The following is a 15085-nucleotide window of genomic DNA, read 5'->3' as shown; positions in this document are numbered from 1 at the left end:
TATCCACCACCGTAGTCAGGACAGAAAAGAGTTCCATCACCACAAGGATCTCTCCTTTTATAACCCTGCATGCCTTCTTTCCTCCTGTGTACTCCTCTCTCCCTCCACAGCCACGAATCTATCCCCCACTCCTATAACTTTGTCATTCAAAGAACATGATATAAATGAAATCATGCTGTATGTAATCTTTTGGAATTGGCTTTTTTTTTTTTAACTCAATTGTGATTCACTAGAGATTTATTCAAGCTATTATGTGTGTCAGTAATTCATTCCGTTTTATTGTGTGTATAATATTTTCTAGTATGGATATACCACAGTTTGTTTCATCATTCATGTGTCAAAGGATATCTAGATTGTTTCTAGTCTTTGATTGTTACAACAAAAACTACTGTGAACATTTGTATACAGACTGTGACATTGTGTGAACTTATGTTCTCCTTTTTTTTTTTTTGATTAAATGACCAGGAGATCAATTGTTGAATCATTTCATAGTTGCATGTTTTGTTTTTTAAAATACCAAACGTTTGCTGAAATTGCTTACCATTTTATGTTCCCACTATCAAGGTGCAAGGGATCCAGTTTCTCTGTACCCTCTCCAGCATTTAAGATTATCATTATTTTTTGTTTGTTTTAGCCTTTCTGGGACCAGGACCTGTGTAGTTGATTTTAATTTGTGTTTCCCTAATAACTACTGGCTTTTCAGGTGGCTCAGTGGTAAAGAATCTGCCTGCCAAAGTAGGAGACATGGGTTCAGTCCGTGAGTCTGGAAGGTCCCCTGGAGAAGGAAATGGCAACCCACTCCAGTATTAATTGCCTGAGAAATCCCACAACAGAAGAGCCTGGCAGGCTGCAGTCCATGGGGTCGCAGAAGAGTTGGGCACCTCTGAGCACACATTTCTCACTCAGTCCTGTATGTGGTCTACTATCAGTAATAACTAATGATGTTAAACATCTTTTCATGTGCTTTTCTACCATGTATCCTTTTCAGTGAAATGGCTGTTCCTGTCTTTTTGCCCATTTTCTAATTGAATTGTTTGATTTCTTTTTACTTCTGAGTTTTGAGAGTTTGTTATATATTATACATTCTAGTCCTCTGTCAGATGTGTGGTTTGCAAATATTTTGTCATGGCATATAGCTTGTCTTTTCATCTTAACGGTGTCTTTTGCAGATAAATATTTAAAATTGAGGGGAAGCTCAATTTGTCAGTTTTCCTCTTATGGATCATGTTTTGGTGTCAAATCTGTGAACACTGCCTGGGCCTAGATCCTGAAGATTTTTTTCCTAAATGATTTATAGTTTCTGTTTTGAGTTAATTTTTTATCATGGTAAAATATGTATAACATAAAATTTGCCATTCAAAGTATATAATTCAGTGGCACTAAGTACATTCATAATACTGTACAGCCATCCCCACCATCTAGATCCAGAACTTTTTCATCATCTCAAACAGAAACCCAGTACCCATTAAGCAGTCACTCCCCATTTCTCCCCCGACTCCCACCCCTTCCAGTCATCAGTCTGCTTTCCGTACCATGAATTTGCCCATTCTGTATGTTTCATATAAGTGAAATTGTAAAACATGTGGCCTTTTGTGTCTGGCTTCTTTCACTTAGCTAATGTTTTTGAGGTTCATTCATATTGTAGATGTATCAATACTTCATTTCTTTTATGGATAAATATTCCATATATGGCTACACTACAGTTATTGTTTATCCATTCATCAGTTGATGAACATTTGGAGTGTTTTCACCTTTCGGCTATTGTGAGTAATACAGCTTTGAACATTTCATGCACAGGTTTTTATTTGAATACCTGTCTTCAGTTCTTTTGGGTAGATTCTTACAAGTGAGTTAATTTTTTAATAAGGTATAAGACATAGGTTGCTCCTTGGAAGAAAAGCTATGACAAACCTAGACAGCATATTCAAAAGCAGAAACATTAAAAAAAAAAAAAGCAGAGACATCACTTTGCCAACAAAGGTCCGGACAGTCAAAGCTATGGTTTTTCTAGTAGTCATGCATGGATGTGAGAGTTGGACCATAAAGAAGGCTGAGCACCAAAGAATTGATGCTTTCAAACTGTGGTGCTGGAGAAGACTGTTGAGAGTCCCTTGGACAGTAAGGAGATCAAACCAGTTAATCCTAAAGGAAATCAACCCTGAATATTCATTGGAAGGACTGGTCCTGAAGCTGAAGCTCCAATACTTTGATCACCTCACTCCTAACGAGTGAGGAGCCGACTCATTAGAAAAGATCCTGATGCTGGGAAAGACTGAGGGCAAAAGGAGAAGAGGGTGACAGAAGATGAGATGGTTGAGTGACATCACTGACTGAATGGACATGAGTTTCAACAAACTCAGGGAGATAGTGAAGGACAGAGAAGCCTGGCGTGCTGCAGTTCATGGAGGTGCAAAGAAGTCAGACAAGACTGAGCAACTGAACAACAGCAAGACTCACGTTGAGGTTTTCTTTTTCTTTTTCTTCCTTTGCCTATGGATGTACAGTTTCTTCACTATTTTTTGAAAAGGCTGTCTTGCAAGGGCCATTTTAAACAATTATTTTAAAGCTTTCGGAGAATCCTTATCCCTAGAGTTTCTGTATATACACGTTAATTTTGAAGAAAAGCTAAAGAATTCGTAATGTGAGCCTGTAAGGATAGTTTGGTGGTTTTACTGGGGTTTTCTTTATATTTGTGAAAGTTTAGGCTTGAATATTTCTGTTACAGACAAAGCGATTGTATTTTCTATGAAAGAAACATATAGGTGATGAGGGAAAGATAAAACAAGTAAGCCATAAAGGGTTTTATCCCATGGATGACAGGAAACCATTCAAGGTTCTAAGAAAGATAGACATAATCAGATCAAATTAAAAGATGGACTTTAAGAAAGATAACTGGGTAGAATGGAATATAGGCTCTAGTCAGGCAAGACTGACATAAAGGTGTGGAAAAGTGTTCACACCCAATTTGAGTGGACTCACCTGTGTTTCCTGTGACATGTCTGACTCAGTAACTTGAAAAACAAATGGAGAAAAATCAGCTTCAGATTCATAAAACTGGGGACATTTTACATATGCTGCTTATAAATTGTTAGGGTTTTTTTGGTTGGTTTTTTTTTTTGAATTTTTTTAAGCTCAAGGACCTAAAATCTTACTCCTAAAACTGGCTTGAGGAGAAAACTTTTATTTAAAGAAGACAACTTAACTGCTGTCTTTAAAGGTCTATTATTATTGCTATTTTAGACTACTTTATTCCTCAGCTCCCAGAAAAGAATATTTTAACATGGGGTTACATGGGCTTGATTTCCTAGTCTTAGTAAAACCATTGAACTTTGTTACAAAATACTATGAGAAAACTTCTGGGTCAACTTTTCAGTGAAGGAGAATAGAGTATATGCATTAAGAGGTAATGATTACTAATGGCTTTGGGTGGACTCTGGGAGTTGGTGACGAACAGGGAGACCTGGCATGCTGCGGTTCATGGGGTCGCAAAGAGTCGGAGCAACTGAACTGAACTGACTTCTTTCAAGTTTTCACTTTGGAACCCTTTTTTTTTTCCACTTCATACTGTGTACAAAGTGCTGAGAAGCGGTAGGAATCACTTCTTTGCTTGCTTTATTAGTCTGTAAGTTTGCATTGTAAGTTTGCATTGCTTTCTAAGCAAGCATGAAATTCACCTGTTTCTTCAAGTCATGTAACTTTTTATTATAAAAATAATCGATGTTAAATGGTTTAATTTACCTGCAGGAATGATTTTTAACCAAATCTTTAAACAATTGCTTCTGTAAGTTGCACTGTTTATTCCATTGCTAACTTTATTCCCTGACACGTTGCTGTTTGCCTGGGCTTACCCTCCTTAATGTGAGAAAATGTTATGTTCTCTAGGAAGGTTCCCCTTATTCTGGCTGGAATCCTTTTCACCGGGTTATAGAAACCTGTGAACTACTCTCAGAGGGTTTGATTCAACGGTCCACCAATACCTCTGGCATAAGGCCTGGAACATAGAAGATGCTCAGTAGATACTTGAAGGAAAGAAAGACCTGACATGTACTTCCCTATAGCAGGTTATTTAACTGTGGCCTGTTTATCATTATTTCAGACTAATTTAGGAGTTCTCTCTAAGCATAGAAATCACTTAATTTTATATTAATATGAGCAAAATTTATTAGGTTGAGTAAAAATTATTTAGTCTTTAACATTGGTATCATAATCTTCCAGAAAGGTATTTGGTGACATGTGTCCTGTGGGTAACTATATAATTGAAATATAATTGACAGTACGTTGTATATATTTAAGGTGTACAGTGTGATGATTTGATACATGTATAGTGAAATACTTGCCGTAATATGGTAAGCTAACAGCAGTCATATCTCACATACTTACTTTGTTGTTGTTGTTATGGTGAAAACATTAAAGTTGTACTTTAATAGCAGTTTTCAAATATATGGTATTGTTAACTAGTCATCCTACTGTACCTTAGATCCCTGGAACTTATAACTGAATGTTGTACTTTGTTTTTATGTGCAACTGAGTGTTGTACTTTGACCCGTACGTCCCCATTTCCCCCACCCCTCAGCCCCTGGCAACTGCCATTCTACTCTCTGTAAGTCTGATGTTTTTAGATTCTTCATGTAAGTGAGATCATATCATATTTGTCTTTATCTGACTTATTTCACTTAGCATAAGGCCATAAAGGCCCATCCATGTTGTTGCAGGTGGCAGATTTGCCTTCTTTTTATAGCTGAATAATTTCATTGTATGTGTGTGCGCGTCACATTTTCTCTGTCCATCCATCTCTCTGGATGGACACTAAGGTTGTTTCCATGTCTTGGCTGTTGTATATGATGCTGAAAGCTTCTCTCTCTCTCTTTTTTTTTTTTTTTGAATTCTGTTTATTTCAGATCATCTTGTGGATCCTAGGTTTTTTCCAGGCTTGAAATAGCAGTTCTGTCCATAGTCTGTAAAATTGCAGATAATCAGTTTTTGCTTATGATTGGCTTAAAAATCTGTGTAAAGCTTTTACTGTTGAGCATCTAGGTATAGAAGAGCACCTGAATGACAAACTACTGCCCTTATTCCTTATTTCTATATCCTTCTTGTTAATTTCCAATCCTTACTCCAAGTACATGAAACTTTGAAACTTCTTTTATCAAAAAGCTGTGGTAAATAATGAACTTTTTAAAAAAAATTTATTTTGTTGAAGTGTAGTTGATTTACAGTGTGTGTTAATTTCTACTGTTCAAAGTGATTCAGTTATACATGTATGTACATTCTTTTTCATATTCTTTCTCATTATGGTTCCTCATAGGATACTGTATATAGTTCCCTGTGCTATATACAGTAGGATCTTATTGTTTGTCCATTCTGCATATAATAGTTTGTACCTGCTAATCCCAAAGTCCTAATCCATCACTCCCCCTCCTCTCTCCCCCTTGACAACCACAAGTCTCTGAGCTTTTGGAGTTTTAAAAAGATCACAGTGTTTTGAGTCATTTCTAATCTTATTTCCCCTTTTTGGTGTCATTTCCTTAATTTTGACAGATTCTGTATATTCTCAGTTGCCTAATATTTAGGACAGAATGTAGACTTAAAGTCTCAAAATTTTAGCCCTCTTGTGTTTTATGATATGTTTCATTGTAAAGTGAACTAGGAGATGGAAACTGTGGCTTTGAATATTGTCTGACATAAACAGTGGGATTTTTGGCAGTATATTTAATCCATGGAATCTCTAGATTATTAATCTCTATCTCATTGTGTAGTTACAAAGATGGAATAAGATAGAAAGATGTAAGAGCATAGTATAAATGATATAAAGTGTTAACACATATATAATATGTTCTTTTATTACTAGAATGAGTGGTGAGATGTATTTTCCTTTTTACCTCACTCATTTAAAAATGCATTAATCAGAAGTTCTTTAAACTCTTAAGCTTTTACTTACCAGTGTTCTTATTATCAGTTTCTTAAGCCAGTGCTGGGACAACAAAATAAATCTACTACCACATTTCCTTGCTTTTTGCTGTGTTTTTAGTAAAATTAGTTTATAAGCATCAGCAAATTCAGTTAGACATAGGCTTATTATCTAACTCTGTTCCTCCATTAGGCTAAGTAGTGCTCTAGGGGTTGAGGAATAGGTTAAAATCCAACTAAAGGCAACATTTATGGGATTTCTTTTTTAAAAATGGCTTATTCATAGTCAGTGACCTAGTGTGGTAAACTAGAGAATTGATTTCTTTGTTAACTGATGTCGCATATATTGAGTACCTACTTAGTCTGTACTTGGCCAAGGCAGCATGACATTTACTAATATATGTGAGTTTGTTTGTTTCTCTAAAAACTTTCTTCTTGGAGTTTTTATCTGCTAGCTATAAACTATTTTAAGGAGTTCAAATGGCCTTGTTACAAACAGCTTCTAAGAAAACTAGGTTCCAGAGATTGGTTAGACCTTTAGATTGCTGATAACTCAAATGGGTATGAAAAAGTTTTTTTGGAATAGGTGCTCTGTGCACCACATTTTTGGATAAAAGCAAGATGATGAAAAATACTATAGGTTAATGTCAATCTGATAACAGTGTAGCAAAAGCTAATTTTTGGAAGAGTATAATATGGCCAGGGTCATTCCATTAGTAGTGAATGTTATATTAAAAAGAAAAAAAAAACACCTTTTTTTTCCTGGGGAGAACACATATAATGAACAGATATCCATTCTTTAGTCTTTTCTTCCAATTTTTAAATTAATGAATTAGGATGTGGAAGATTCAATTATAAAAAAGCTTATTTTTTACATTTCTTTCACTGATATTAATAAGTTGCTTTCTAGTAATCAGATCAGAATTTCATTAAAGCCATATGATATGAAGTGTTTTAACCATATTTCATGAATTTGAAGGGTTGAATACTAAAACAATTCAGGTAGCTTGTAGAATGTTGAACATGGGATTGATGTTTTCAAGTAAAAGAAATCAGTTTTAGCATGTTTTGCAAAAATTTATTTTTAACAAAATAAGTTTACATTTCCGGGACCAGAATTTAATGCAAGAGTTTTTAATGTCTTACAGTGAATTTCCTTGGGCTAAGTTGGGTCAGGGCAGCTTTAGAAATGAATTCTGTCAGAGAAGACTGTTATTAGAGATAAGTACAGAAACCTCACTAGCTGTTAATTGTGTTCAGGAGATGAGATCAGGTATCTTTGGTCTTTATCAGGGATTCAGATCCCTAAGAAAAAGGTAGCCCTTGCCTTTTCCCTTCTGGATCTATCTAGGAACTGTTCTGCACTTAACTTCCTTTATTATGAAGTGATTCTTCTTACAGGCAAATAATCAGTTAAATAAATACCATTTGTAGTGAGGATGTATTTTTCTGTTACCCAATCATTTATATTGAACAGATTGCATTTGTTACCACCTGCAGAGAAAACTGTGCTACACAAAACTGTCTTTACAATTTCTTTTTTAAAATTGTTTCCTTTTCTTCTTCCTTGTTGCACATTTTTGCACTTTCTATATTCAGTTCAAAAGAACAACTGGGTAAAGGGATACACTAATCAATCAGTGGTGTCCTTTTCTCATGGTTTAGCCTGTGCTGCATCACATCTAAAAGTGAGAGGAAGCATTCCTTTAGCGTGCAGTGACTGTTCCTCTCTGCTAGGTCAGTAATGTTCTAAGTGTGGTCCAGGATCTGGTGCCAGTCTGCAGACAGAATATGATAGTAAGCATTTAGAAACATTTTGTAGTTTGACATTGCCATGACATCGGAGTGCATTTTTTATATTTTACAAAAATACTAGTCCACGGCAAATTGGAGAAAGTTCTTCACCACAGACAATTTGAGAAGCACCAGGTTAGATGGCTTCCTCAACTTCTAATACAAGCCATCACAGCCTGGGGCTGGGGGATGGATGTTGAATGACTGTCCTGTTAGTCTATCTACTGTTGATTGATTACATGCTCAATTGTAGCAAAGCCCAAATGAATCGTTTCCCTGGCATAAAACCAAGGATTATCCTGTCAGTAATAATTAAATGAATCAGCTGTCCCTGTGGTTTCTGAATAGCTTTTTATTGTTTCTCACTGGATTTAAAGTACTATCTGTTGAAGTTACAGAGTCTGGCAGCCTTAATAATTCCTGCATTTTCCCTGGAATTTACTGAATCATTTGAAAAACTTATAGCTGTTTCTCTCTCATATGTTAATAAGCTACATTCACTATAAAATGTAGTGGTTGTTAAATGTGGCCCGAGTTTGGTCTAACATAAAAGCATGAATAAGAGAGAAAAGAGAATCTCCACTAACAGTAATCACTAATGAGGAAATTTTGCTGTCTTAAATGTGACATTTTACTTTTGGATATTTTGATTGTTGCTTCTTTAAAAAAATCTGTTTGGCAGTTGATGACATTATTGTAATTGAACCACAGGTTTCTACTAGCTCTGAAAATTTCAATCTACAATTTAGCATTATAATCTATTTTTACCCTAATAAAAAAAAGTGTCCTAATATTTTTTGAAAAGCTACTTTTTAAAGAAAATGGCCACTGTTACAGGGTAACAGTTCTGCATGACCAATGTAAAATTCAAATTTAATAATGAATTTATTATTAATATGAGTGTCCTACTTTGTGTTTATTAATGCAGATAACAGGGAGACTCGGCAGACGTGAAGCATGAGTTCAGATGCTAGCCAAGGCGTGGTCACTACTCCTCCTCCTCCCAGCATGCCTCACAAAGAGAGGTATTTTGACCGCATCAATGAAAATGACCCAGAATACATAAGGGAGAGGAACATGTCTCCTGATCTGCGACAAGACTTCAATATGATGGAGCAGAGGAAACGAGTTACTCAGATCTTGCAAAGTCCGGTGAGTCAAAATGATTCAGAAGCATTAGTTTTTTTTACTCTTTGGAAACCATGATACAGTGAGGTAGGAGATATCTGCTTTTGGGTAGAAGAGTGGTGTAGGAACAGGGACTGGTTGTCCCCAATTTTTCAGAGGCAAAATAAACACCTAGTATATAAATTTAATTTGCAACACTTTATGGATAAACTAGCATCATCTTGGTGATAACTTTTCTTGTGTGATTTCTGAGTGTAATGTTTCATTACAGGGAAACAAAAGATGCTACTAAATTCAAGGATTCTCATTTCAGACTGAGTATCTGTGAAGAAAAGAAAGGCATGAGTAAAGAGTTAGGAACCAAGAAATGAGTTAGATACACCCCGTCCACATATTTTCTTCCTTTGGGTATCTTGACAATCATAGGAAGACTTCAGGTTTATGAAAATATCTGTCATTTGGCAGCTTAATATTCCATGCACCTAATGTAGGTGCACATATGTGCATGCACACCAAACTAACTAGATTAAACGTAGATTCTAACCTTAACTCAAGCTGAAAATTCTGTCTGCACAGTCATATCCAGACTTTGTAAATCACGTTCAAATGATATAAGTTTCCTACATACCTTCAGTGAAATTGTAAAGGTCACATGTAAGTATTGGAAAATGACTGAACAACTTGATTTAACACGCAGATTGAATTCGTAACTATATGTATAGGGAAGATCATGGGCCCCGTAAGCTAGAGTTCATCATACATAGACACACGATGCCCAGGATAGGGTTGTGTTAGATTTCCAACTTAGGTACTAAAATAAGCACCAAGACATAGAACTGCCTGAGGTGGCCCTGGTAAATCATTTTTGTTGTGCCCTTGTGGATTTAATCCCAGAGATTGAGTCCAAAGCCAAAGGGGAATTCCATTCCTGACTAATTCTCCTGTATCAGTGGCCTAGATAAAAGCAAATAGAAGTTATAAAAGCAGTGCAGGCTTTCAGGAATTTAAGTATAGCTTAAATATAAAGCTATCCTTTAAATAAACCCTTAAAGAAATCTTTTCCCGATGGAAAGGAGATTAACCAGAAAATTTATCATGAGAGAGTAAATGTTCAGTGCCTTATTTTATGCAAACAAGTTTCTGTGTTTATAAATACTTGAAGGGCAAACTCCACTTTGAAGAACTAACTAATTAGCCAAAGAATTACGGTAATATATAGGATAAAGTAACTGAAAGAATGAAATGAAGTTCAGATTTTGTTCAAGATTAAATACCAAGATTTCTTTGGTTAATGCTCCAAAGAGAATCATTCAATTCTAAGTAAAGCTTTAAAGGAAAAAGTACCAAACTACATTTTTATGCCAGCGTTTTTTAAAAATAATTTTTCCATTAAACTAAGGCAACATAACTGAGATTACCTAACTTTTTTTTTTTAACTTGTGTATTGCCACTACAAGATTGGCTTAAAAATACGAATTTTACTTATGCCTTGGGGAACTTAATGAAAGAATGGTAAAGGGCAGGTATATAGATTGTCATTTCCATGTTTATATAGCAAGAGTGATAATTTTCAGCCCAGAAGGAAACAAAAGAATTTTAATTCTTTTTGTACAAAAGAAGATTTAAAAGAATTGTGGATAGGTCATTTTTTCCTTAGTTCTTTGCTAGTGAATTTAAAATCTTGTTTGTGAAAGACTTGGAAAAGTATATGTATTTTGTCTTTCTGCCATGTTTTAGGACATGGCTTTCAAATTTCTTTTAATACAACAAACTTTTCACCAAAGGAAATGATATATGGTGGCCTGTATTACTAAAAAACAAAACTTAGCAGCTTAAAACAACAAGCTTTTATTATCTCATCATTTCTGTGAGTCAGGAATTCAGGAGCAGCTTAGCTGAGTGGATCTAGCTTAAGGTCTCTCATGAGGTATCTGTCAGGGCTGCTGCATCTGAAGGCTTGACTAGAGTGGAGGTTTCCACTCTTTTAAGATGGGTCACTCACCTGGCTGTTGGCAAAAGGCTGCAGTTTTTTGCCACATGGACCTTAAGCAGAGGCTGTTTGAGTGCTCTCCCCATGAGGAAGTATCTCAGAGCAAAGAGGAGCCTGCAGTACCTTTTATGACCTGATCTCAGACATTTCACACAATACTTCTGCCATATTTGTTAGTTAAGAAGTGAGTCGCTAAGTTTAGCTCATACTTGAGAGGAACGAAGCTTCACCTTTGGAGGGGAGGATTGTCCACTCTGTGATCACAATTTATTTTAAAAGCACCACAGTCTGCCATAATTTATCCACCTTCCTCCCACATGCAAAATGCACTCACCATCTCCTACTACCCCTGCAAAAATTTCATCCCATTACAACATTAGCCTGAATCCAAAATATTGACTTCTAAATCCAGTCCAGGTATAGGTGATCCATCTCAAGTGAAATTCCTTAAATATAGTGCCTCTCAATCTATAGACCTGAGAACTGCCCTCACACACATTCAGTGCTGGGACACACCCGAAGCTAACTGCTGTGGACATTCTTGTTCAAAAAAGGGAGAAAATTGAGGGTACAGAGGAGTCACTGCTTCGTAGTAATTCTAAAATCCATCTGGGCCAATGTTTGAAAGTTCCCTTGATAAGAACTCAGTCCTTCTTCTACTTAGTAGAAATGAGTCTCCCTGGCTCTTGGCTCTGCCCTCTGGGTTTTTGGTTCCATTCTCTGAATTACTCTTCCTTTTCCTTAAAAAGTAGCCTGTGTTTGCAGCTGTGTATTTTTCTCACCCTGCTTTCTTCTTGTAGAGGTTTTGGAGTTCAAAGACCTCTTTTCTTTTTGTACTCTCTTTGTTTCTTTAAGTCCAAGATTATAATGTTTCTGTGAATATAATTTTCTTAAAAACTGTATGTGTCTCGTGTGAATATTGAGGTTCATTCTGTTAGACAAAACCCATAACCAATGAAGATCAAAATCAAAGGTATTACTAGTACATGTTTGTAAGAAACAAATTTGTAAGCTTTCTATTTAAAATGCTGAGTTCAATATGACAAACCCACAGCAAACATTATCCTCAATGGTGAAAAATTGAAAGCATTTCCTCTAAAGTCAGGAACAAGACAAGGGTGCCCACTTTCACCATTACTATTCAACATAGTTTTGGAAGTTTTGGCCACAGCAATCAGAGCAGAAAAAGAAATAAAAGGAATCCAAATTGGAAAAGAAGAAGTAAAACTCTCACTATTTGCAGATGACATGATCCTCTACATAGAAAACCCTAAAGACTCCACCAGAAAATTACTAGAGCTAATCAATGACTATAGTAAAGTTGCAGGATATAAAATCAACACACAGAAATCCCTTGCATTCCTATACACTAATAATGAGAAAACAGAAAGAGAAATTAAGGAAACAATTCCATTCACCATTGCAACGGAAAGAATAAAATACTTAGGAATATATCTACCTAAAGAAACTAAAGACCTATATATAGAAAACTATAAAACACTGGTGAAAGAAATCAAAGAGGACACTAATAGATGGAGAAATGTACCATGTTCATGGGTTGGAAGAATCAATATAGTGAAAATGAGTATACTACCCAAAGCAATATATAGATTCAGTGCAATCCCTATCAAGCTACCAACAGTATTCTTCACAGAGCTAGAACAAATAATTTCACAATTTGTATGGAAATACAAAAAACCTCGAATAGCCAAAGCAATCTTGAGAAAGAAGAATGGAACTGGAGGAATCAACCTACCTGACTTCAGGCTCTACTACAAAGCCACAGTTATCAAGACAGTATGGTACTGGCACAAAGACAGAAATATAGATCAATGGAACAAAATAGAAAGCCCAGAGATAAATCCACGCACATATGGACACCATATCTTTGACAAAGGAGGCAAGAATATACAATGGATTAAAGACAATCTCTTTAACAAGTGGTGCTGGGAAATCTGGTCAACCACTTGTAAAAGAATGAAACTAGAACACTTTCTAACACCATACACAAAAATAAACTCAAAATGGATTAAAGATCTCAACGTAAGACCAGAAACTATAAAACTCCTAGAGGAAAACATAGGCAAAACACTCTCTGACATACATCACAGCAGGATCCTCTATGACCCACCTCCCAGAATATTGGAAATAAAAGCAAAAATAAACAAATGGGACCCAATTAACCTTAAAAGCTTCTGCACATCAAAGGAAACTATTAGCAAGGTGATAAGACAGCCTTCAGAATGGGAGAAAATAATAGCAAATGAAGCAACTGACAAACAACTAATCTCAAAAATATACAAGCAACTCCTACAGCTCAACTCCAGAAAAATAAATGACCCAATCAAAAAATGGGCCAAAGAACTAAATAGACATTTCTCCAAAGAAGACATACAGATGGCTAACAAACACATGAAAAGATGCTCAACATCACTCATTATCAGAGAAATGCAAATCAAAACCACTATGAGGTACCATTTCACACCAGTCAGAATGGCTGCGATCCAAAAGTCTACAAATAATAAATGCTGGAGAGGGTGTGGAGAAAAGGGAACCCTCTTACACTGTTGGTGGGAATGCAAACTAGTACAGCCACTATGGAGAACAGTGTGAGATTCCTTAAAAACTGGAAATAGAACTGCCTTATGATCCAGCAATCCCACTGCTGGGCATACACACTGAGGAAACCAGAAGGGAAAGAGACACGTGTACCCCAATGTTCATCGCAGCACTGTTTATAATAGCCAGGACATGGAAGCAACCTAGATGTCCATCAGCAGATGAATGGATAAGAAAGCAGTGGTACATATACACAATGGAGTATCACTCAGCCATTAAAAAGAATACATTTGAATCAGTTCTAATGAGGTGGATGAAACTGGAACCTATTATACAGAGTGAAGTAAGCCAGAAGGAAAAACACCAATAGAGTATACTAACGCATATATATGGAATTTAGAAAGATGGTAACAATAACCCGGTGTACAAGACAGCAAAAGAGACACTGATGTATAGAACAGTCTTATGGACTCTGTGGGAGAGGGAGAGGGTGGGAAGATTTGGGAGAATGGCATTGAAACATGTAAAATATTATGTATGAAACGAGATGCCAGTCCAGGTCGATGCACGATACTGGATGCTTGGGGCTGGTGCACTGGGATGACCCAGAGGGATGGTGTGGGGAGGGAGGAAGGAGGAGGGTTCAGGATGGGGAGCACGTGTGTATCTGTGGCAGATTCATTTTGATATTTGGCAAAACTAATACAATTATGTAAAGTTTAAAAATAAAATTAAATTAAAAAAATAAATGTCATGTTTTCAAAGGAAAAAAAAATGCTGAGTTCATTTGGGAAGAAAGTAAATCAGGAAAGAAACTAATAAAAACAAAGTATAATACTTTTTTTTTAATAACTGCTTACTGTGTACCAGGCAACTATTAAGTATCGAATCCTATTTAATCCTCAAAACAACTCAGTCAAAGAAGTATTACTGTCCCCTAGTTTCCACATGAATAAACTGAAACTTAGAGCCATTAAATAACTTGCAGAAGTTTTTATACCCTTAGTTAAATAGAGGGGTCTGAATTTAAACTTGAAACTCACTCACTTTCCTGCTAGGCTTAAAGCATTCAATTACTATGAAAGAGTTCCACCCGTGTTTTATTCTTCTTCAAATTCTCTTGCTCAAGAGGAGTTTCAAATCATAAGACATTTCGGTGTCTGTAAATTTGGATGACAAACATATTGCCTTATTGCCTTGAGCTGGGAAAATAGGAGAAGAGAAATTTGTCTCATCTCAACTCCAAATACTATTTCTTCCTAGAAATTTCATGGCCTTTTGATATGATTTTTTTAATTTTAATAAAGTATTTGTCTTAGAAATTAAGTGCTGGTGAATAAACTTATTTAGAGATTTTGTTAGTGCACTCGAGAGAATCTACAAGTTTTCTTTGTCCAATATACTCCTTGTATATATGTCTTTGGAGACATATATATGATTGCCCTTGTCTTAGAATGAAATATCCAGGGCAGATGGTTAGAATTTAATGATGGGCCTCATCAAAGTTAAAGAAAGGTGTAAGTTGAAAACTTCAGAACATGGTAGATATTTAGTAAATTCTGAACACTTGGATGGATGGATACGTGAATGGCTGAATGGGTTTTGAGTCATTAAACACTTGAATGTTGCCCAATAAGTTCCTACTGAACTATACTGCTTAAATGAAAAACAGTTGGCAAGTTTCAGAAAAAAGAATGGAAGTTCTTA

The 15085-nt window shown here is 35.9% G+C and overlaps 1 protein-coding gene across 8 annotated transcripts in view; it reads left to right on the top strand.

Moving 5' to 3' along the window:
• Window positions 1-15085, top strand: part of ADD3 (adducin 3) — a 132413-nt gene that overhangs the window by 92863 nt on the left and 24465 nt on the right. For all 8 annotated transcript variants that reach the window (XM_070363260.1, XM_070363257.1, XM_070363259.1 and 5 more), the window contains one exon: window positions 8630-8853. In XM_070363260.1, the coding sequence (XP_070219361.1) occupies window positions 8659-8853 (195 nt within the window). In that variant the 5' untranslated portion in view covers window positions 8630-8658. The remainder of the gene's footprint in view (window positions 1-8629; window positions 8854-15085) is intronic.

Source organism: Bos mutus, chromosome 26, assembly GCF_027580195.1.
Source record: "Bos mutus isolate GX-2022 chromosome 26, NWIPB_WYAK_1.1, whole genome shotgun sequence".
NCBI lineage: Eukaryota > Metazoa > Chordata > Mammalia > Artiodactyla > Bovidae > Bos > Bos mutus.
Note: the sequence above shows the minus strand (reverse complement) of the source record. Positions and strands in the feature narration are given on the sequence as shown.